The sequence below is a fragment of the Sus scrofa genome, chromosome 3 (assembly GCF_054392235.1).
Source record: "Sus scrofa isolate SSC_HxYL_T2T_F1_AM1 chromosome 3, Sscrofa_HxYL_maternal_Yorkshire_Landrace_v2.0, whole genome shotgun sequence".
In the NCBI taxonomy this organism is placed as follows: Eukaryota; Metazoa; Chordata; class Mammalia; order Artiodactyla; family Suidae; genus Sus; species Sus scrofa.
The window spans coordinates 5,407,173-5,430,791 of NC_139385.1; the positions used below are offsets into that span (position 1 = coordinate 5,407,173).

General features: G+C 55.4%; 1 protein-coding gene across 3 annotated transcripts in view; it reads right to left on the reverse strand.

Annotated features, from left to right (window-relative positions):
• Positions 1-23,619, reverse strand: part of BAIAP2L1 (BAR/IMD domain containing adaptor protein 2 like 1) — a 95,707-nt gene that overhangs the window by 5,136 nt on the left and 66,952 nt on the right. For all 3 annotated transcript variants that reach the window (XM_003354447.5, XM_085016551.1, XM_085016550.1), the window contains exons 4-12: positions 19,948-20,009; positions 19,779-19,850; positions 18,134-18,271; positions 17,359-17,511; positions 14,293-14,460; positions 11,140-11,287; positions 8,929-9,136; positions 7,833-7,907; positions 5,672-5,852 (exon numbers count right to left, since the gene is read on the reverse strand). In XM_003354447.5, coding sequence (XP_003354495.2) covers positions 5,672-5,852; positions 7,833-7,907; positions 8,929-9,136; positions 11,140-11,287; positions 14,293-14,460; positions 17,359-17,511; positions 18,134-18,271; positions 19,779-19,850; positions 19,948-20,009 — 1,205 coding nt within the window. The remainder of the gene's footprint in view (positions 1-5,671; positions 5,853-7,832; positions 7,908-8,928; positions 9,137-11,139; positions 11,288-14,292; positions 14,461-17,358; positions 17,512-18,133; positions 18,272-19,778; positions 19,851-19,947; positions 20,010-23,619) is intronic.

A 23,619-nucleotide genomic window follows, 5' to 3' on the forward strand; every position in this document is an offset into this window, starting at 1 on the left:
AAAGCCCCAAGTCCACCTGGAGGACACACTTGCTGACTGTCACCTGGGGTCCGTCCCCTGCTTCCCTGGCTGTCCAGGTTTCTGCTTGGGGCCACCCATGTGCCTTGAAGGGGACTCAGGCCCAGCTCATGGGTGGCCCTGGTCAGCCTGGAACCAGGACCATCCTGCATGGCCCGAGTCCTGGACGCTGGCAGATGCGCAGGGACCCTCTGCCTCCCTTTGGGAAGGAGCCCGCACTTCAGGAAAGGGCCCTGGAGCATCCTCGGTGCCACCATCTCTGGAGGCTGCTAGGTTCTGTGATGCCAGCGCCAACACGCAGCACTAACAGCTCAGTCCTCAGCTCCCAGTTCACTACCTCTGACCCAGGTCAACCCCTTTATTCCTGAAATGGGGAAGGGCAGCCCAGATGGGGGCAAGCCCACTGCCCAGGGCCACGGAGCTCTTTTCTGAACCCCAGGGGCCCGCCGGGTGGAGGCGTGGACAAAGTCCCAGGCAGGGCGGCAGAGCAGCTCTGACAAGTCGGAAAGGTGCTTTGAAATTCAAGTGTGTGTTTGAGGGCTTAGTTTCTCAATAGCTTTTTAAGGCCCAGTTATCCGATTACTTCAAACCCGCTGTGACTAAGGCAGAGGACATGCGACCAGCCCCGGCCCGAGGGAGGAGATGGATCTGATCTCGAGTTGCAGCGTCACAGCGCAGCTGGGGGGGGACCGCCCAGGCCAGTGGCTTCAGGAACTTCTCTGGTGGGCGGCTCCCAGGGTCAGTGCCCAGCAAACTCAACACCCTGGGGGTCCCGATGGTGAAACACAATTCTGTGTAATGGACAGAAGGTGACGGCTGTTGTGCGTCAGGGCTGTAGAAAGTGTAAGGTGTTCTGCCAGTGCCCACGTGCCCCAGCGTCTGGCGGAGACAGGAAATACTCTCCTCCGAGGGCTCAGCTGGTTTCAGCAGTTTAGTCTAGGACGGGAAATGACCCATCCTGCAGGGCTGTGTCCCCAGCCCGCGGGCCTCCTTGGCGGCCTCTGTGGTGGTGCCTGCTTCTCAACCACCCCGTTCTGGATCAGGCGTCTGGAATCTGGTTCTTTTCCATGTGGTCCCTGTCTGGCTGGCTGACACGGGGGTCACTAGTGGTACGACTAGATTCAACGTAAATGCACCCTTAAAAGGAACAAGTCAGCTCCTCAGTGCGCTTTGCAGGAACTCGGTGGTCCCTGTGCCCTCGTTTCTGTCTGATCCCCAAACTCTCCGGGTTTGTCTGGGACGCTCTCCTTGGCCTGCCCAGATGCACAGGTCACTCGATCCCGTGCTGCCAAGACTCGACGGCCTCTTCCCCTGCTCTTGCGGGCGCAGAGCCAGCTCTCCTGCCCTCCCCGCAGCGGGCCGGCTTCTCTGCGGCTGTGCTCTAGGAACCCGGATCAGACGCGGCGGAGAGGACGTGCAGGGGCGCGGGCGCCAGACGGAGGCGGTCGGCAGAGGCGGCCCGGAGGGGGAACACGGGCGACGGACCGGCCTTTGCAGGGGATCCCGAACCACGAACTCCCGAGGATGAGGGGATGGCGACGGACGGTGAGTGGGTCCTCCCACCTCGCCGGCGTCGGTGAAGCTCCCTGGCTCCCTTTCCGGTTACTGCCCCCTTCGTTTCACGACGAGGCGAGTGAACGTCCTCCAGAGGGTGAGTGGGTCAGAGCCCCTGAAATCCTGGCCAGGCTGCCGCCTTCAGCGAGGTGCTCAAACCTTGTGGCTTTGCTGATTTTTAAAAGCCACTGACTACTGTCCATGGACGGTACTGACGGGTGTCTTCCATTATTCTCCAGATCAGACAGCCGGCAAGCAGCCTGTCGGTCCCCAGAGGCAGCACGCCGGTGACCAGTGCTGGTCTCGTGGGCTCGGGTGGAGGGCGGTATCAGCTGCGGGTGCCCGTCTCCAGCTGCTCCGGGGTTTCAGGAGACCGCTGCCGTCTTCCCCTGCTTCCCCCTTCTCCATCTCACAAGCCCCCACAATCCCTCCACCTCCTGGTTAGGCGGATGCCCAGGAGGCACCGTGAGGATGAGGGCCCGGAGGATTCTGGGCTGGGGCTGGTTTGGCACTGAAAATCCTTGTGGAGTTCCCTTGTGGCCTAGCCGTTAAGGGTCTGGCATCCCTGCTGTGACTCGGGTTGCCACTGCGGAGCCCACGCAGGGCCTCGGGGGAAAGTTACGTGCTTAAAGCTCTGCCGCTCACGGAAGGGGGAAGAGTGGGGGTGGCGGGGGCTGTGGGCCTGGTCACGGGCCGGTCTCCCTGCTTTTCAGGGCCACCTCCTCCCACGGACAGTCTGTGATGCTCCCGCCACCAGACAGGGTCACAGACAGACTCACTGATGCTGCAGAGGCGTCATCCTGAGCATCGTTACCGACTCGGGGAGCGAAAACCAGCATTTTCCCGTCTCCCCAGTCGGAGTGGGAAAAGCTCAGCATCATGCTTTAAGACTGACCCACCTGGTAAAAAGCGTGCTGTTTTCTAAAATCAGCGCTGGTAGCTAAATGTGTTTCCACTTACAGGTCCAGTGCTAGCTATGAATTTGGGGTGAGATGCTTTTACCTTAAAAGGCATTAACCAGGCAGACCTCGCTGTATGGCACTTTGCTTGATTTTCCCTCACAGATAGCACTGATACTGGGTTTTTTTCTTACAAATGGAAGGTTTTTTGGCAGGTCTGCCAACATCATTTTCCCGGCAGTGTGGATGGGCTCACGCCGCGTCACTGTGTCATGTTTTGGTAACTCCTGCAGCATCTCCAGCCTGCCGTTACTACCGTCATAGTGAGCCGCCGTCTCTGATGCCACCACGACAGCTCCCTGAAAGCTCAGACGATGATTCGTGTTTTTGAGCAATCAAATATTTTAAAATTAAGCTATGGACATGGTTTAGACATCATGCTATTACAGAGCTAACAGACCATGGTGTAGACGCAAGTTTTACATGTACTGGGAAACCTGAAAGTTCCTGTGCCTTACTTTATTGCAATATTTGCTTTACTGAGATAGCCTGGAACCAAACTCCTCGTTTGGCTCCTGGTCGGATTCCTAATCGGAGTCGTTTCCGCGGTGCCTCGACGGGACCTCCTCGCCTGTACGGCTCGGCTACAGGAGGGGAGCCAGGCAGCTGGCATCCACCCCGCTGGTGTCACAGAAGGAAACAGCCAGGTGTGTGTGTGACCGCAGACGGACGAGCCACGCCGCCGATGAAACGCTCTGGCACAACCCGCCAACCACACAACATCACAGACTCTGGTCAAGGCCAGAGAGACAGGAGAAAGAGGAACTCGGGGAAGGACACTGTGTGGACGCAGCCAGCTCCACTCCAGGACGCCCTCTGGGACTCGCTCTGAAGCTTGACCCCCGGTTACAATGGAGGGAGCTGGGAGCTCTCCCATCCTGGCTCAGGGGAAACAAATCTGACCAGTAACCTTGAGGACGCAGGTTCGATCCCTGACCTCGCTCAGTGGGTTAAGGATCGGGCGTTGCTGTGAGCTGGGGTGTAGGTTGCAGATGCAGCTCAGATCCTGTGTTTGGCTGGGCTGTGGTGTAGGCCGGCAGCTACAGCTCTGATTAGACCCCTAGCCTGGGAACCTCCATATACCACGGGAGCAGCCCCAGAAAAGACAAAAAAAAAAAAAAAAAAAGAAAAAAGAAAAAGCTGAACATCAAAACCAGGAGAAGACGCTATAGCCCAAGCGGTCAGCCTGAACAATGTGCTGTGTGGGCCTGGGTCCTGAGTTTTGTGATGCAAGTTGTAGGTTGTGGGGTTTTTCCCCCCAGCAGAAGGAATTTTTCTGCTTTCAGAAATGCCTTAAGATCATTTCCAAGTAGTGTGATTATTGTTGTAACACAGGGACCTAACACAACAGCGCTTCAGACCTGCCCTTCCAAGCCATCACTCCAGTTCTGACATCCACCGCCAACAAAATGTTTCCAGAAGTGCCATTTTCTCCTGAAAACGGTTTTCGGAGTTAGCTATTCGGAGTCACTTGCAATGGTAATGGTGCAGGGCGCTGAACTAAGAAGAGACCCCAGACATTTTTGAATGAGATTTCGAAACCCTGCATTTCTTGGACCAAAACATGCACTGCAGCCTGTGAGCAGGCAGGCGAGGCCCCGAACACCTTCTGCCCCCACCAAACACAGGGCGCAGTTCTGGGAGTGCTCCCTTTCCTGTGACGGACCCAGGGCTGAACAAAGGCCACCAGGAGCGGTGCCCACGGGTGTTTCCGGGGGGCAGGGGGAGCGGCACAGGCTTGGGTGCCACCGCCGTTCTGCACCCTCCCCGCCCTAGTCCAGCCCCCTCGGCCCCCCAGTCCTCCCAGGCTCCCTCCCCACCCCATCCGCACCCCCTTCTCACCCTGCACCCCCCCCCCGCAGCTCCTCCCAGCACCTCCGGGAGCAGGTCTCTCCTCTCCAACTTGCTCAGCACCCGTGTGGGTGCCCGCCCGCCCGTCCCGGGCTTTCCTTCACCACCAAGAGTACAGCCGGCCCCACACAGGAGCCCCCAGGACGCCCCCCGGGCTGCCCCGCGCCCTCCCCTGCCCAGCGGACCCCACGCCGCCAGCCCCTCCTGCCCTCTCAGTCACCCCCCTTGCTCCATCCTTTTCTCCTCCACCCCGGATAATCTACACCGAAGAAAACAAAAATGGACACGAACTCCCAGGAGCCTCGGCCGCCCTGGAATCCCTGCCTCTCCTCCCAGGTCACCTACGGGGCTGCTGGCTTTCTGCTCTTCTGCTGGGAAGTTCCTCCCTGGGTGTCTCAGCTGAGCCGGCACCTGGCACCCCTGCAGACATCCTCCCCTGCAGACGACCTCTGCCACATGTGCCCAGGTCCCCTTCAGGCCGGGGGCTGGGGGGGCCCCCGCGGGGAGTGCTGTGGGCGGGAATCGCCTGGCTGAGGGCTCGGCCCCTCCTTCCCTCTGCTCCCACCCGCGTGGCCCGAGATGCTCCCTCCTGAGCTCCCGGCGCCTGACCTCAGGTCAGCTTCCCAGAAAACCCAACCTGTCACCCGCCCCAAGGCGGCCCCTCCTCCCGCCGTGGCCCCGCCTGGCTGTAACTCTCCACACAGCTCTCGGCTCTGACATTTCTGGGTATTTCTCCCTGTCTGCGTCTCATCACTGGAACCTCCGTTCCAGTAGAGTCAGGAGCCCGCCTGGCTCATCCCCGCGTCTCCAGAGCCCACACCGCCGGGCACTCGGAAGACGCTGTCAAAGGAACGTGACAGGTGACACCTCTGTCCTTCCAGGCTGCTGAGGGCTACAGGGGCCGTGTGTGCCGTGCTGGCTCGGCACGCCTTCCGAAGGGCTAAGGATCAAATCACCACTTTCAACCTCAAGTCTTCCTCCAGAAAACAGCACGAACACTGACGATACCGAGAAGGGTGATTACGGGCACAGGGGACTGCAGCTCGCACCCAAAGCAGACAAGGCGAGTTTCAAACCCGGTACCACCTGGCAAACGACGGACCTACTGTGTCAACTCACAGCCACAACCAAAGCAGGAGGAGACTGAGGCTGAGGAAGTGGTACGAGTGTGTGGCAGAATCTGGAGGCGTCGGGAGGAAGCCCGAGGGTCACCAGCCTCCCGCGGGGACAGCAGGCGCCCCCAGCGCCAGGACTGGGGTCCACGGGCCTTACGCCACGGCTCTACTCACAGGAGGTGTGGGTCCCGGTTTGGACACCGGTGCCTTAAAGGCAGCCGTGTTTGAGGAAGCATCCACTTTCTTATCTGCAGCCGCTCGCGTCGACAGACACTCCAAGTAGTCGGGTGGGGGGATGACGACGCTGCTCTTCTCCGATAAGTTCATCGTGCTCACGCTCCGTACCGGCGCTGAGCTAGCAACCAAAACGTCGAGGACACACGTTAGACGAGCCCTTGGCCCCTGCATCCCAAACATCCTAGATCCCAGGGCCAGGCCCACGATGGGTGAGGGAGGAGTTCCCGCTGCCGCTCAGTGGGTTAAGAACCCAACTAGTGTCCATGAGGATGTGGCTTTGATCCCCGGCTCACTCAGTGGGGTTAAGGATCCAGTGTTGCCGTGAGCTGTGGTGTAGGCTACAGACTCAAATCGGATCCTGCATGGCTGTGGCTGTCATGTAGGCCTGCAGCTGCAGCTCCGGCTGGACCCCTAGCCTGGGCACCTTCACATGCTGTGGGTGCGGCCCTAAAAATAGACCAAAAAAAACCCAAAGCAAAATGGTGAGGGACACTAGCTACAGCGCCACAGGGCTTCTGCTGGTTTGTAAATGTACACTCAAAACAAGTTCTTTAAAAGACATGGCAAGACGAAGAGGGGAACGTGAGCTCAGGGGCTGACTCAGTTAGTTTGAGGAGTTCAGTGAGAACACACAGCAGAAGCCTCCGCACAACACTGGAGCACTTCAGGTGAAAAAATTCAGAAGTTTAGAGTTCCCTGGTGGCTCAGCAGGTTAAGGAGACGGTGTCGTCACTGCTGTGGCTTGGATTCGATCCCTGGCCCAGGCACTTTGGTATGCTGCAGGCGCAGCCCCAAACAAAACAAACAAAAATCCTCAGCATTTTAACATACAAAAAATACTTAAATTTTATTTCCCTGCCGAGTGGCAGCTGAGCTGTTCTGCAAGGAATACAGGCACATGGGCGGCTCTGGGCAAAAATAGTGGAGGGCTCGGGGGCTCACGCGCGGTGTTCACGGTTGGCCGGGGACAGCGGGAGGGGCCGAGGGCTGCTTTGACACGGGAAATGCTGTGGCCGAGGCGGTCTGTGGTCAAGACGGTGACGTGTTCCGTTTGGACACGTTGTTTTTGGGGACTCATGGGACAGCCACCCGACACACTTATAAATATTAACGTCATGGCCCAGGAGACACCTGCTGGGTCCTAGTCTTGCCTCCACCTCTTCTAGCTCTTTGAGAAAGTTATTAAACCTTTCTATACCAGTTTCTTTAGGCTTTTTTTTGTGTGCATCTTAGGGCCTCCCTTGCAGCATGTGGAGGTTCCTAGGCTAGGGGTCACATTAGAGCTGCAGCTGCCAGTCTACACCACAGCTCATGGCAACACTGGATCTTTAACCCACTAAGTGAAACCAGGGGTTGAACCTGCGTCCTCGTGGACACTAGTCAGGTTCATTCCCGCTGAGCCACAACAGAAACTCCCACAATTTCTTCCATTTTAAAGTGGGGACCAATCTCATCAGGTTGTTAGGAGAATTAGACGCCCTGGTCAATGTCAGGCACCCCGGACAGCCTCTCAGGCACGCTGACGGCCATCGTCTGGACGGGAATCCAGATGTGGGGTGAGCGGCACAGAGGAGCTGCGTGAAGCCCCAGGTGTACTTCAGGCCATGGGAGTAGACGTGAAGGCCCAGAAAAGGGACAAGGACGGAGGGCAGACCCCAGAGACATCTACGATGAAGCCGAGGGCAGAGGCGAGGCCTGAAGACAGAGGGCTGGTGAGGTGAGGAAATGAAGAGTGCAAGGGCAAGAAGCCAAGGGAGAGAACATTCCAGAAAAAGTGCTCACCGGCATCAAAGGCTGCTGAGTAAGACCAAGAGGGAAGGCGTGGGCCTTGGGTTTCGCCCGCAGTGGGGGGCAGGAGGGGGTGGGTGGTGCTGAGGCTGCCGGGAGGCGGCAGGGTGGGGTCTGGGGCAGGTCTCCTCACACCCACAGGAAAGCAGGCCCACAGAGATCAGGAAGCAAGCAGCCACGGAGCCGCAATCCCCCCGGCCCCCGCCTCCAGGCCACACCGCACTCATCCAGACCCCATTCCCACTCGCCCGAGACACAGGTCAGGGGCGTTTTCTGCCTCCGGGCGGTCGGCACCGCAGGCAGGTCCTACCTGGGCGCGGGCACGCTTGTGGTCTCCGAATCGTCTTCCAGCAGCTTTGTGTACGACGACGGGAACCAGCCCCTCCTACAGGTCGAGAGAGGGGGGAACAAAGACTCTGCTGTGGCGGGAGCAGCCGACAAGCAAACAATAAGCACAGCAAGGCAGGCTCGCTGGCAGCTCAGGGGCAGGCCAGGCCATGTCAGCACATCCTGTCACATGCAGCTTACATACAGCATTAGTTTTATTGCGGTTCCCTTTTTGTTTTATGGTTTCCATATTGGTTTTATTTCCTACTAGAATAATCTACTTCACAGTAAGGCTTGTGCACATACGGCTGAAACGGTGACACGGGCATGTAAACCATTCATGTGCTAAATCTTACCCAAGCAGATCTTAAGAGATCTGAAGTCACATTAAAAAAAAGGGCTATTTTGGAGCTCCCGTTGTGGCACAGTGAAAATGAATCTGACTAGGAATCACGAGGCTGCAGGTTCGATCCCTGGCCTCCATCAGTGGGTTAAGGATCCCGCGTTGCTGTGAGCTGTGGTGTAGGTCAAAGACGCGGCTCGGATCCCGCGTTGCTGTGGCTGTGGTGTAGGCCAGCAGCTGTAGCTCTGATTAGATCCCTAGCCTGGGAACCTCCATATGCCGAGGTGTGGCCCTAAAAAGCAAAATAAATATGAATAAAACAGGATATTTAAACCCATTTTCAGAGGTGACTTGATAGGATCTAGTAACCTATTGATGCATCGAATTTATCTGTATACACACACATAGAGAAAAGAGCCTGGGAGTACCTGGGAACAGAATAACTGCAGTTACCTAAACCACAACCAAAACTCAACTATGAATGTAACTGTGCTGAGGCTCCCCTGCCCACAGGACAACAGCAGCCCTTCCGGTGCCAGCCACTGAGCCCCGTCCTGCCCGCTGACCCCCGTCTGGCCGTGCCGACCCCCGTCTGGCCACGCCGACCCCGTCCTGCCCGCTGGCCTCGCCTGGCCACGTCGACCCCGTCCTGCCCGCTGGCCTCCGTCTGGCCACGCCGACCCCGTCCTACCCACTGGCCTCCGTCTGGCCACGCCGACCCCGTCCTGGGACTTACACCCTGGTGCCGTCGTGCTCGCCGTAGAGCCAGCCGTCCTTCTCCTCCGGGACGAGCAGCGTGATGATGTCTCCCTGCGCGAAGCTCAGCAAGGTCTGGTTGGCGCCGGCCGTGTGCGGGAAGATGGTTTTCACCTTCTGCTTTTTCACCATGTTCAGTCCGGTGGCAACAGAAACCGATCGCTGCAGACTGGCATCGTCTGAAGAATCTGTCCGCAAAGCAAGAGCAGCGATGGCGCCTCCAAGGACGACGATGAGGCGAGTTCAAAGGAGCAAACCCCAGACACCCGCCCAGCCCGTCACCAGCACAGCCCTTCGGCCGAAAAGCCAGTTATCCGTCCACACCGCCTTCCCCTCCGCCTGGACGGACAGCGGCAGGGCCACCGCCCGGGGCCTCTTGGAGGACCCCTGGGGCTAAGGGCTCTTTTCCAGACCCACAGGGTAGCGCAGGGCGCGCCAAGCTCCGTGCACACCGACGCTTAAAGAGGCCAACCAGCCCACCGCCGGCGGCCTGTGCCCCCCCTCACCCCCGAGCCCATCTCCAACGCGCTGTGAGGCACCCTCACCAGCCTGCCCAAGGCCTGTGCCAACTGGACATGAGGACGTGCTCCCTGTGTGGCTGCTCGCCGCGAGCGGGCAGGGGCAGGACACAGTGGGGGACGAGTCACCTGGGAGGTATGGAGCCCTCCCAGGTGCCGAGCCCAGAACCAGAGGACCCAGATTCGGGAGAGAGGTCTGGCTCCAGGGCCTCATGCTGAGCTGGGCTGTGTCTCAACTAACACAACCTGGTATTTCCCACCCTGGCCCCTGCCCCAAGCAAAAACTGGAATGGAGATTTTTTTCCCTCCTCAAATTTTGCTAGCTTACTGTTGACTTTATTTTTTGTTTTTCTGCCTTTTCTAGGGCCGCCCCATCGGCATGTGGAGGTTCCCAGGCTAGGGGTCGAATCAGAGCTGTAGCCGCCGGTCTACGCCAGAGCCATAGCAACGCAGGATCCAAGCCGCGTCTGTGATCTACACCACAGCTCACAGCAACGCTGGATCCTTAACCCACTGAGCAAGGGCAGGGATTGAACCTGCAACCTCATGGTTCCTAGTCGGATTCGTTAACCACTGCGCCACGACGGGAACTCCTACTGTTGACTTTAAAACAATGCAAAATCCCTTTCTGCATGACTCTTGCACATTCTTAATTAGGATATCAACTTTGCATCTCCTCAATACGCTGCATACTGGAATTACCTGAGTGACTTTTCTGCAGCTTTTATGAATAAGAACCAAGGAATCGTCTGAGTGGTGGGGCTGCACACAGCTCTGTGTGTCTCTTTTATGGCCACGCCCCAGCACGTGTTAGTTCCCGGGGAGCGCTGCCTGCTTTAGCTTTATGCCACATAGCAGCTTATAGTCTTTCAAAGGCAAATGACCGCAGGTGACCAACCTCGCAGCTGACACTCTGAGAGTCTCGTCTGCTCCCCGGCAGCCACCGTGCTCTGGACCTCGGGGCTCTGGCTGGCAGCACACTGCACCACCTTCATACCCAGGGGCCCGTGCCACCAACTCCCCGCCCCCGCCCCACCCCTCCAAGACACAGGGGTCAGGCGCCCCCACAGCCTCAAGGTCCCGGGGGCCACAGACTCTGTGCAGGCACAGGGGAGCCCGACCAAAGCCACCTGGAATGTCTGCCCACAAGAACTGCTCCCGATTTATCGAAATAGAGTAATCTGGATTAAGAAATTGTAGCTGTTAGAACTTAAGTCTCCAGAAAGAATGACGTGCTTGGTTAGAGATGACGAAAAACCCCGAATATCATTCAAACGAAGAGGAAGAACTGTCATCTTGCCACGTGAACTTCTATTGTTCGGTTCAGTGAAAACAAGAAATTTTATCACAGTTGCCACCAAATAATGAAGAGAGCCTGAGGCTCTAAGCTAGAGCCCATTCCTTTAAAACATACCATCTTTCGCTAGTACGTTTGTCTCTGCAAACCTCAATCAGTGTGTAGACCCGGTGCGGGTCAGAACAAATGCGTCCCCCAGAAACCGTCCTGTGGTTTCACAACGAGCCTGGACCTCTGCCGAGAGGCGAGCCCCTCCACACGGGTGGGGGGGGGGTGTTTTATACACGTGTGCCCTTACCTCTCGGCATGCTTGTCCCAAATGTTTAAACATTTAAAAATGTACTTTTAAGAGACATCAACCTGCTAAGTCTCTTACCTGTGGAATTCTGTATTTTCTCAGAATTCTGGGCCACCGCGGCTGGGTTATTAAACATATCGACCAAAGGGCTGGTCGTCGCTCTGGCGGAAGGAGCCGAGGGGATCTTCGGCGAGTATTTAGAAAGGGTGTCATAGTCTCGCCCGACCTGTGAAAAACTTCTCATGAGTTTACAAGGAGTGTAACACGGAATTAGAGTCCCAGGGCGATTCTGCATTACATGCTTTAAATTCCATTTTCTTCCCCCAATTCTCTTGTTTGTAGGGTGACGGCCCATTTTGCATTATTTTAGGATTACTATCTTCTTGGAGTCCCCTGGTGGCTCAGCAGGTTAAGAACCTGACTAGTATCCGTGAGGATGTGGGGGTTCGATCCCTGGCTTTGCTCAGTGGGGTAAGGATCTGACTTCCATATGCCATGTGTGTGGCCCTGAAAAGACAAAAAAAAGAAAAGGATCTGGTGTCGTTCCTGCTGTGGCTCCAGTTCAGTCCCTGACTCAGGAACTTCTGCCTGCCATAGATGCAACCAGAAAGAACGAACGAACGAAAAAGAATACCACATTATTTTCTCCATTTTTTTTTTTAAATAGCTACTTCCTATTTCCCTGCCCCTTGAAAGGCACGCATCTACTGTCTATGGATTTTTAGGCTCCCTTTTAAATGCTGCTTGGCTGTGGGCCTCTACATTTAAAATTGTTTTTCGACAGAATTGTGACGGCCCGGCTCCAACTTTCTAACATCTTGTTTTCCTCACAAGAAATCTGCTATCGGCAGGATTCTCTTTTCTTTGTACGTGACCCATTTCTTTCCCTCCCAGGAAGTTTTCGGGATCCTCTCTATTTTGCTAAGATGCTGCAAGCTATGGAGGGCCTGGCCTTTTCCACGCACCCGGGATCACTCTGCCTGCTGTGTGAACGGCCAGGTTAGGGCGGTCACCTCTGCAGGGACCACAGGCGGAGGGAACCAGGAGGGTACGTCCCCGGACGGGCTGGGGGCTGACTTCGGGTGTCTGAGGTGCTGGAAGGATGACGCTTGCATCTGCTGGATGGGAAAGGCCGTGGAAGCAGGTTGCGGGGGAAAAGCACCGGGATGCAGCTTTGGACCCGAGATCCAGGAGACGATGACGCCACGCAGGCAGCCGGACGTGCCTCCCGTGTCTGAAAATTCTAACGTGTTCATCCCCTTGGACTTTTTTTTTTTTTAATCCTCTGTTTTTGCACTGCATTTGGGGAGAGTTCTTTGTCTTAACTTCCCAAGCAGTGGAGCCCACCTATTGTTTCGGGGTGTTTTTTGAGGGGAGGAGGGGAAATGAGAAACAAAACTTTTAACGCGAGACCAGTTGCCAACAGGTACAAAAGTAGAGGAAGTGGCACAACCAGTCTCCATGAACCCAACTGACAGCCCATACCCGCCTTCCCCATGACTGGATTATCAGGAAGCCAATCTCAGACATATTTTATTTTTATTTTTTAAAGGGTTCTTCTTATTTATTTATTTATTTATTTTTGGTCTTCTCTCTCTCTTTTTTTTTTTTTGCCATTTCTTGGGCCGCTCCTGCAGCATATGGAGGTTCCCAGGCTAGGGGTCTAATCAGAGCTGTAGCCACAGGCCTACGCCAGAGCCACAGCAACAAAGGATCCGAGCTGCATCTGCAACCTACACCACAGCTCACGGCAATGCCGGATCCTTGACCCACTGAGCAAGGGCAGGGATGGAACCCGAAACCTCATGGTTCCTAGTCAGATTCGTTAACCACTGAGCCACGACGGGAACTCCCCAGACCTATCATTTTAACTATAAACCATAATCCAATTAAAAATTTCCAAGACACCCGACTCTTCTCTGTGGAGCTAATATCCTTTCATCTCTCTCCTCTGCCCTGCTGGCTCCGTGGCCTCCGTTACTGGTCATGGTGGTTTTTATTTTGGAGCAGCTTTTTTTTTTCCCCCTTTTCTTTTTAGGGCCGCACCCACAGCATATGGAAGTTCCTGGGCTAGGGGCTGAATCAGTGCCGCAGCTGCCAGTCTACACGACAGCCACAGCAACGCGGGATCCTTAACCCACTGAGGAGGGCCGGGTCGAACCTGCAACCTCATGAGCACAATGTCGGGTTCTTAACCTGCTGAGCCCTAATGAGAGCTCCCATTTCGTCGCGTCTTTTTTATGAGACTGGATTTTGCCACTTGTTCAGTGACTGCGGGCTGCCTGGCCGTCGTAGAGTCGGACGGCAGTCGCTGTTCTCCCTACTGCCGCTGACAGTGACCGTCTGCACGTGGCCTCTTGTCATGATCGCCGACTACCCGCGGTGAGGCGGGGGGAGAGGTGAGGCCGGCGTCCAGGAACGGGCGGCACCCCTTCCGTGCAAACACACTGCTGCTTTGGTTCACAGACGCAAGCCCCTGCTCCCTGCTGTTCAGCGCGGGTGGGACGGGGCCGGGGGAGCGACAGGCCCGGATGATCTGAACCAGCTCCCCACCCCACGGCATCGGGACGCTCAGGCTCCTTCCCGCTTCCACTGGCTCGGAGGGCCCTGCCCTGCCCGCCGCATCCTCCACACGCTGGGGTCTGGCGCTTCTCAGCCCGGAGACGCTTCTCGTCCCGTCTCTCACCTTCTCGTGCTTCCGCACGCCTGTCCGGGCCTGCGAGGCAGGGGGCTTACCGTCTTTGCCGTCACTTCGGAGGGCGCTGTGTGCAGAGGGAAGGCGACTGACGCGTGTCAAACTACCTGTTGCACTCTAGTCGCCACGTGTGCTAAGCGTGCACGACAACGCCCCCACTCATTCCCCGGAGTATTTGCGGCCTGTTTCTCCCCAGGGGGCCGATACCGTGACCAACGGCCCCCGAGGGGCTCCCTGGGTCCCTAAGACACGTGACGCTGCCTCACTGGGAAGCCGTTTAGAAGCTGGAATCATTCCCAGCGAAAGGACCGACAGGAAAAGCTCTACAGCCGAGACGCCAGTGCTGAAGAGCGTGGGAAAGAGAAACATGCGCAACCCCTGTCCCCACATCGAAGGCGACGGATAAAAGGGAGACACGGTCGGTCCTAGAAGCCACGCAGGCCCTGTGGCTTCCACGGACGACGAAGGCCCTGGTCTGATGGGCACAGTTTGCCAGGTCCTCTTAGACTGACACCTTGGGGACAAGCGGTTCTTACCACGCTGCTTCTCTCGACCACGGGGGACGGCAGCGGCGTTCCAGACAGGGGGGTGGTCGCCGGGGTCCTGATTTCTTCGATCATATGCATGACTTTCTCTGGCACCTTCGTGGCGTCGCCGCAGGTCTCCTGCCACCTCGGCAGTTTGGAGTTGATCAGCTCTGCAGACTAGGAATTCAAAAGAAAGGACACCAAAGACAAACGTGTGTGGTGAGAAGGGCAATAATTACAGAAACGACACGAAGCCAGACGACTACCGTATCCCAGGCTTATCGCCAGAGTGTGGGAGCTGTGAGGTCAATTCAGTGAGGGGCTGAAGCATCTTAGGGCATCCGCTGCTCCCGTTCAATAGAAATTTTCCATCTGCTGCTGTGTGAACACAGAGTTTAAGCCTAGGGAGTTCCTGGCATGACTCAGCAGGTTATGAACCCGACTAGTATCCATGAGGACGTGGGTTCGATCCCTGGCCTCCATCAGTGGGTAGGGAATCTGGTGTTGCCGTGAGAGGTGGTGTAGGTCGCAGACGTGGCTCAGATCTGGTGTGGCTGTGGCTGTGGTGGAGGCCGGCAGCTGTAGCTCGGATTCCACTGCCAGCTGGGAACTTTCATATGCTGAAGGTGCAGCCCTAAAAAGCAAACAAACTAACCAAACAAAAAACCCAGAGTTTAAGACGAAGAAAAGAATTGTAAATAATTCAGAATAAGTTCAAAAACTAAAAGGGGGCATTCTTGCCGCATTACAGTGGGTTAAGGATCCGAGCTGACTCTGCAGCGGCAGCACAGGTTCAATCCCCAGTCTGGTGCAGTGGGGCTACGGATCCCCCGTGCCTGCGGCTGCGGCTTGGATTCGATCCCTGGCCTGGGAACGTCCATGTGCCGCAGGTGCGGCCAAAACAGAAACCTAAAAGGGAAAGGTGGGACACTCTGTATCAAGCGGCTGTTGTCCCAGGGCCCCCGAAGTCCCCACTGTCTTCCTCCCACTCCTCTGACCTTGCTGCAGGACCAGGGGGGACGAGACCCCAGGGAAACCGACTGATGTGCTCGTGAGGGAAATGATTGGATCTGCCCTGAGAAGGTCCCCTCTGGGACAGAGGGACAGCGGCAGAGTGTGGGGGCTCCTCAAAGCCAGGCCAGTGCTGAGGGGATGCCCTGGCTACAGGCAGCTGGGGTGCAGAGCGGACGGAGGAAGAATGACAGCTCTGAGAGCCCAAGCCCGAGGCGACTGTCCCTGGCTCTTCTTACAGCTGGACCCAGATTCCCCAGAGCCTTTCGGAGAGCAGTCTAGTTGGAAAGGGAAGAGGTGACCTTTCCTGAAATTCTTTCTTTTTTCTTTTTGTCTTTTTCTAGGGCTGCACCCGTGGCATATGGAGGTTCCCAGGCTAGGGGTCGAATCGGAGCTGTAGCTGCTGGCCTACACCACAGCTACAGCAACGTAGGATCTGAGCCGCATCTGTGACCCACACCACAGCTCATGAAAACGCCGGATCCTTAACCCACTGAGCAAGGCCAGGGATCGAACCTGAAACCTCAGGGTTCCTAGTTGGGTTCGTTAACCACTGAGCCACGACGGGAACTCCCTTTCTTTCTTTTTAGGCCTGCACGTGTGGCACATGGAAGTTCCCAGGCTAGGGGTCCAGTTGCAACTGTAGCTCCACAGCAACACCTGATCTGAGCTGGGTCTTCGACCTACACCACAGCTCATGGCAATGCCAGAACCTTAACTCACTGAGCGAGGCCAGGGATTGAACCTGTATCCTCATGGATCCTAGTCGGGTGGGTTTGTTAAGCACTGAGCCACGGCAGGAACTCCCACAAAGCTTCTCATTTTCACAGAGCATGCTCTAAATAACTTTATGATGAATAAAAATGAATATTTGGCTTCAATCAATGCTTTTTTTTTTTTTTCTTTAAACAGTCTCTTTTCGTTGTTGTTGTTTTTGTCTTTTTAGGGCCATACTCATGGCATATGGAGGTTCCCAGGCTAAGGTTCGAACTGGAGCTGCAGTTGCCGGCCCACACCACAGCCAACACCAGATCGGAGCCATATCTGTGACCTACACCACAGCTCACGGCAATGCCGGATCCTTAACCCACTGAGCAAGGCCAGGGATCGAACCTGTGTCCTCGTAGATACTAGTCAGGTTCATTATGTGCGGAGCCACGACGGGAACTCCTCAATGCTTGTTTCGGATGCTTATGTAAGTGCAATAGAATTCATGATAATAATAAAATTAAAAAAAAGGAAATTTTGGAATGATTTCTGGGGGTTAAACCTCACAGCTGCACACGCCGAGGAGGGCGATAAAGCCTCCTTGCAGCTGATGAATAAACATAGCCCTTAAAGAGGAGTGAAAAGGTCACTGCCACCAATTGGCCTGATGTGGTGAATGAAGCCTGGGGCCGAATCTCCAGGGACACCGTCTACACGGACTCCCCAAGGCGAGCATCTCAGACCACGCAGTGGAGGCGGCGACTGGGGGGCGGCGGGGGGGGGGGGGGTGTTGGGAGTCCTGGGGCCGGCTTGGACTCTCCCGGTGGCTCTGGTGAGGACACTGATGCGGAAGGTGCATCAGAGAATCTGAGAAAAGGCTGACTCATGGGTGAGAAAAGGAAGAAAGGCCCGCTTCTCAGCTATTGATTAAATATGGATGTGCTACTAAATTAAACATTATAGGCAGGCATTTGACAATTCATCTACATCTCTTGCCCCCTCCCTCTCTTTCTTTTTCGGCCACCCTGCAGCATATGAAATCGCCCGGCCCAGAGATCAGATCGGAGCCAGAGTCACGGCCTGTGCCGCAGCACCACCAGATCCTTAACCCGCTGTGCCGGGCTGGGGATGGCACCTGTGTCCCAGGGCTCCAGAGACGCTGCTGATGCCATCGCGCCACAGCAGGAGTTCCATCTACCTCGCTGGAAGTTAACCCACACCCATTTCCCTGGAGTCTTCACTGGCAAATTAGGCCCATCGCTTTCTACTGGGGCAGGTAGGGAAGGTGCAGTATTTTAAGGACCTGAAAATACGAGTAATGTTAGTTCGTGCCACACGATCTGCCATCACACCCACCTGCACGTGGTAATTCTGTATGTGACTCGCAAAGCTGCAGTGTTTGTCCACCAGAAAGCAGAAGCGCCTCTTCTCTTCCAGCAGGGCTTCTTTGCAGCCGTCTGCAATAAATTTCTGGATTTCATTCTGGCGAGAGGTAATGGTTTCTACATACTAGGAAGATAAATAATAATTATGCAAGTGTGACATGAGGAATCAAAGAGCTACTACCCCCAGCCTGAGCTTTGGCCACCTTTACACTTGCATTATCCTGATAACGGAGTACATGCTAAGTGCAGATAAACATTAGACCGACTAACCAAGCTGTCACCTGACCTGAGCCACCAAGATCCCTGACTCCCGCCGTGTGGAGAGAGGCTGCCAAAAGCCTTACATTCCACCGGGCAATCTGCACAAAATATGACTCTGTACTCCAGGGACACGATGGGGTTCGACTGGAAAATCATGGGCTCTGGAACCAGAGAGTTCAAGGTCACATTCCTGTTCCAAGTGCCAATCACGTGGCTTAACCTAAGCCTCCCTTTCCCCATCTGTAAAGTGGGGATGTAACGCTTACGGTACCCGCCCTGAGACGGGAGAAAACGCCAGTGCTCTTGACTCATGATTCTTAACCCTGGGGAGCTCTGCAGCCTTCAGCTCACACCGAGTCCAAGGGCTTATTTTCAGCTTTCGACAGCCGCACGCCCTCCGACAGCCGCACTCCGGGGATGGATACAGGAGCGGCTGATGGAGCCCCGCCCCCCGAGCCCCACGAAAACGGTGCTGCGAAGTTCACCTCCATCTCCTTGTGTTCGTATTTCAGTGCATTTCGTCCTCCTTGACTTTTCCTTCTGATCTTCTTCAACTCCGCTTGAGATTTCTCCAAAGAATCCAGTTTATTCCGGTGTTCGGCTTGGTATCTTTTCAGAGTCGCCTGTAAGTTAAAGGTCGCACTGGGTGTCCTGCAGCGCCAGGCCAGCTCTCAGGCCGGTCCTCCTGCTGCTGCTTCCGCTGGGCGAGGCCCCACACCTCACACAGCCCTGGCCTGGCGACAGGCACCCCCACGTCACACCACCCCCTCCCTTCAAGGCCACGTCTCTTCTTCCTTTTTGCCGCTAAGGTTTTTGGACCCTGGGTGGTCAGAAAGGGCTTTAGTGAATAAGCAGTATTAAGTCACAGGCTCCTGGCTGCGGTTATGACTTAACAATTTCCAGAAACAGAATGACCAAAGCCATCGCTTCTGGCGATTCTGGGTGCTGTGAGGCAGGCTGCTTTGGAGCCTTGCAGAGCTGGGGCAGACTTCTGGCTTCTTCCCTCATTTCCTGTGTGATCTCAGCCGTGACTTTGTTGGTGGTGTTTCTTTTTTAGGGCCGAACCCGCAGCATATGGAGGTTCCCAGGCTATCGGTGGAATCACAGCTGCAGCTGCCGGCCCACACGGCAGCCACAGCAACACCAGGTCTGAGCTGCACCTCTGACCTAGGCAGCAGCTTGTAGCAGTGCCGGATCCTTAGGCTACTGAGCGAGGCCAGGGATCAAACACACATCCTCCTGGAGACAATGTCGGGTCTTTAACCTGCTGGGTCACAAGGGGAACTCCCAACGCCTTGGTTTTTTTAAAACATTCATGTTGGAGTTCCCTGGTGGCCTAGTGGTTTAGGATCTGGCACTGTCACTGCTGTGGCTCAAGTTCAGTCCCTGGCCGGGGAACTTCTGCCTGCCAGGCATGCAGCTAAAAAAAAAAAAAAAAAAAGTTCACGTTTATCCTCTCGTGCATACAGCGAGGACAGAGGAGTGCCTCGTGACAGAGACAGCGTTTCCATGGGGGCAAAAATCAGCTAACAGGTGGACAGCGCCTGGCATTACATCCCCCTCGGGGGCTGTGGGGCTCCCTCTGGGGCACACAGAGCACGCAGGACAGCAGGGGGGGTTCAGGGACATCTGCATCCCCGACTGCCACATGGGCGTCTTAGTGAGAAGAGGGGACTCTGGGTGGCAAAGAAAGCAGCTGCTCTTGAGCAGGCAGGGGACACGGAAAGAGCTGAGGGAAGGAGAACGCTGCTGGGGGCAGGGCTCTGAGGACGGGCCCGGGTGCCCCGGGCACCCTTGCACCCAGCTCATGTCCTCAGGAGCTGGTCTGTGAAAGCAACAGCTGCCCGAACCCAGCTGCAGGTGCCACCCACATATGGCTGTTCTCTGAAAGCCGTGTTTCCGGGGATGCGTGAGTCCCTGCAGCATGTCTTCCCACGCTTTTTAGCAGCGAGCCCAAGTGTTGGGGAGAACAAGCCCGCTCAGCCCAAAGGGACCGCGTCGATTCCGCAGCCGAGGACACACAACGGCTCCATCCACACTGGCGGCTGAGTCAGCTCGGGGGGTGGGTTCTCCTCAGGCTCGACGGCCGCCCCGAAACCCCACGGAGGCGCAGCAGAAGCAGGTACTCACGTTCATGTATTTCACGTCGAGGTCTGTCTTCTTCTCCAGCTCGTGTATAATCTCTTTGTGGAATTTTTTGAACTGTTCACACAAGGAAAGGAAAGAATTCATACCAGGTTGGAGGCTTGCATAAAAATAAAATAAGGACACGTGGTAACTACAAAAAGAGCTCACGTACATTTTCATCAAGGCTCTCGTTGAGTTTCTTGTGGATGCTCGAAATCTCTATGAGAACCTGGCCTGTGAACAAAACCAGATGTGTTGGGGGGAAAGGCCATTGTGTGGTTTTTGTCAAGAGACTCAGAGAAGTAAAGCAGTGGGGTGAGGCCTGGTCCCATGGCCCCCAGGCGGGGTGGGCACCAGAGGGACACAGCCCAGAGCGAAGTGGCTCTCCCCGCTCGCTCACCGAAAGCGGCCCACGCTGTCTGCGGTCACACTGGGTGCTATCTACCCACGCCCGGAGCCGAATCCTATCTACCTGGTTTAATTTCTGAATTCTCCTACAAGAGATTCTCTTGGTTATTGTACTGACTCCAGGAGCAAATGACTTCTCTTTATCGAATCCCGCAAGGAATCTGATGATCTGCCTGGCATAAAGGATAAAGATAATTTTCATTTTCTCCCAGCAGCTCCTGAATCATTCTGGGCAGCAGGGACAGCCGTCCTCTCCGGGGACCGTACCAGTCTCCCAAACAGCTACACGGGAGAGAATGCTCCAGGACAAAAGAGCCTTGCTCCGAAAAGCAGCGAGAGGACCGTGGGACCTGCAAGGCCGGCGGCCTCCTGGGCTGTGCGGCAGGGCTTCTCCAGGTCACCAAGGAACTTGACCCGCCAGCTGGGCCTGATACCCAAGAACGGGGAGAGAGGGAATCATTCGGAACCACCACGAGATCACACCAAACAAGACGACGTGCTGGGCGGAGGGGAAGAGGCGTGCTGTGGGCCCGTCGAGAGGCTGTGGAGGAGGAAGGCTGGAATGACAACTCAGGGAGCTCCTGCCGTGGCTCGGCGGTGAACAAACCCGACTAGGATCCATGAGGATGCGGGTTGGAGCCCTGGCCTCGCTCAGGGGTTGGGGACCTGCCGTGGCTGTGAGCTGTGGTGCAGGTTGCAAAGTGGCTTGGACCCCGTGGCTGTGGTGTAGGCTGCAGCTCTGATTCAACCCCTAGCCTGGGAACCTCCATGTGCTGCGGGTGCGGCCCTAAAAAGCAGGAAAAGGAAATGACAACTTAGGCAGATGTGGGGAAAGAGGAGGACTACGGCCCAGACTGTGGCTTCAGCTAGTGCCTCTAATGCGAACCAAGCGACCACGCTGGTTCTGGAAACATCTTAAGATATGGGGTTCTAAGGGGGCCCAGCCCGGCCTCTTCCCTCGCCTTCAGACTCGGAAACGCAACGCGCCCGGAACACGTCCGCCTGGCTGTCCCATCGGGCACCTCAGACCAGTGTCACTACAGGGTGAACTCACCCGTGTTCTCCGACCCCAGCCAGTGACGAGGGTCGAACACCTCACCTCTGCGTCACACCCGATGACAAAGACTCGCTCCCTTGCGCCATCACCCGGGCCACCTCTAGGGTGGAGCCACGCCTCTTACTCATCCTGGTTCCTTGGGCAACCTATGCCAGCTCTCCACTGCCAGGAGAGAAGGCACTGGGCATGACAGCAAAGTCTATGTTCACCAGGTAACCTGTTCTATCAGAGGAGCGGGCGGGGTCTCCCCAGCCCCCTTCCCCCACACTGACACCTGCCAGTTGGGCCTCTCAGGAGCCGCCCTCCTCTCTCAAGCTCTTATTTCTCATGACCCCCAGCTGGCCCTCTTCTGGATCTTCACCTCACAGGTGCCAGGGAACTTTCCAAATCCCAGTGTACAACGTCCTTCCCGCCCTCGGTGTCCCAGATAAAAAACCAGCTCCCCAGCCCTGAGCCCACCGTGAACACTGCTGCTTAAAATAAGCATGGTGGGGTGGGGCGGGGACAGAGCACCTGCCGTAAGGATGTAACCATGAGGTCACAGGCACCTATAAATCCCTAAGCACCACGGGAGTCTAAGAACCTCTGATCTACCCCGTGACGCAGTTCTCCTGAATCTCAGCATGAAACGAACCAGAGCTCCCCCCGAGCAAAGTCTTTACAGGACCAAGAGCATTCCCACATCAGTGACATTTCCGGTACTGAGATCACCTGGGTTCCCTTCACATCTAGTTCAAACCTACACGTAACTGGAGCTTAGAGATGAAAAACAAACAACAACAAAAACTACGTCAATGACTTGACAACCAGCACTCTCTTGCAGGCAAATCACACGTACTGAAAAACACAAAGTCAAAAAATCATTCTGCTGAAATCATTCGGAGCGATTCAGGTCAGAAGCAAAGTGCTCATTTTTTTTTTGGATGTTGCAATGAACTTTCTTTCTGCAACCTTCTCTAACAGGGATGCCGGAGACATGCGTTGCAAAACCAAGTATGCGCTTGTGCGGTGACCCGGCGAAGGCCCGCCCCGCCCCCCCTGCCCCGTGGGGGGCAGACCGGTGAAGCGGCCCATTCACTCTGCGGGCGGCGGCGGCGGGCAGGCGTGGGGGACCTGCTACTCCCTCCCTCCCGGTTGGAATTTACATGCCAACCTCAGAGCAGCAGCCACTGAGTCCTCAGTCATAGGAGGATTAAAACCCATCTCTGCTGTGATGATGCCAGCTGCCAAAAGTACATCCCGAGGCAGAAAATGAAAACAGCCTTTATGTTCAACCTACAGAGGTTTGTTCTTAAATACAGCAAGTGCCCCTATGCGCCTGAGATGTGGTCTCGCACACGTGGGACGCTCAGCCCTGCAACCCACTTTTCCGTGAGTTACCTTTGGGAAGAAAAGATTTCTTGAAAGAAGAGGGTGGAGTTGAGAAAGCACAGCCCAGATTCCAATGGAGCAGAACTAAATAAATGCCCCAACAGGAACCAGCGCGTGGACCCCAGAAATCACAGCATCGTGTGGACTGGATCAGTCATTTCCTTTTCTCCCTTTTAGGGTTTGGGTTAATATTTTGGGAAAAAACTCACAGTAAATACAGTAATGCGATGCAGTCTGAATAAATTATATTCTTCAATAGCAGTAGGAAAGGAATTCAAATATATATTTTTCTTTTTCGAAAGAATTAAAATTCTTTTTCCATTACAGTTGATTTACCGTGTTCTGTCAATATCTACTGTACAGCAAAGTGACCCAGTCGTACATATATTTATATTCTTTTTCTCCCATTATCCTGCATCGTGTTCCATCACAAGTGACTGGATACAGTTCCCTGTGCAGTGCAGCAAAAATACACACACATTTTTCAAAATCATGAACTCGAGTCAACTAAAAATCAACGTCTACCATTAATTTTCCCCTAGAATTCATACAGATAATAGCTACCAGCAGTACCGCTCTAATTTGAGAAACTGTGAACACACCCGGCCAACATTTTGGACAAGACTGTATGAAGACGCACATCCGGCCAATAGGCAGTATGGACTTTAAAAATTCAACCACGAAAGTTCAAGAGTCTTACTCGGGTGAACACAGAAAGTTTCCATCTGAAATACAGATCCGTCAGTGGCCTATTAATCTATTTTCAACTAGATAATTCTCCATCGATGCGCAGTATACACTGAGAGGAACCCGGCTGAACCTACTAGCGGCCTCGAGTGGCACAGAGCAGGTAGGCATCAACACTCTTCTGCGTTTACACTTGATCGTGGATCTTGGGGACATTTATTATTTCCAGAGGGTGCAGAGCAGTGACGGAGCCTCACACTGTCTCCTCCGTGGGGTTTCGAGGGGACTCAGACCCCAAAACGACTAGGTGGAAGCCAACCC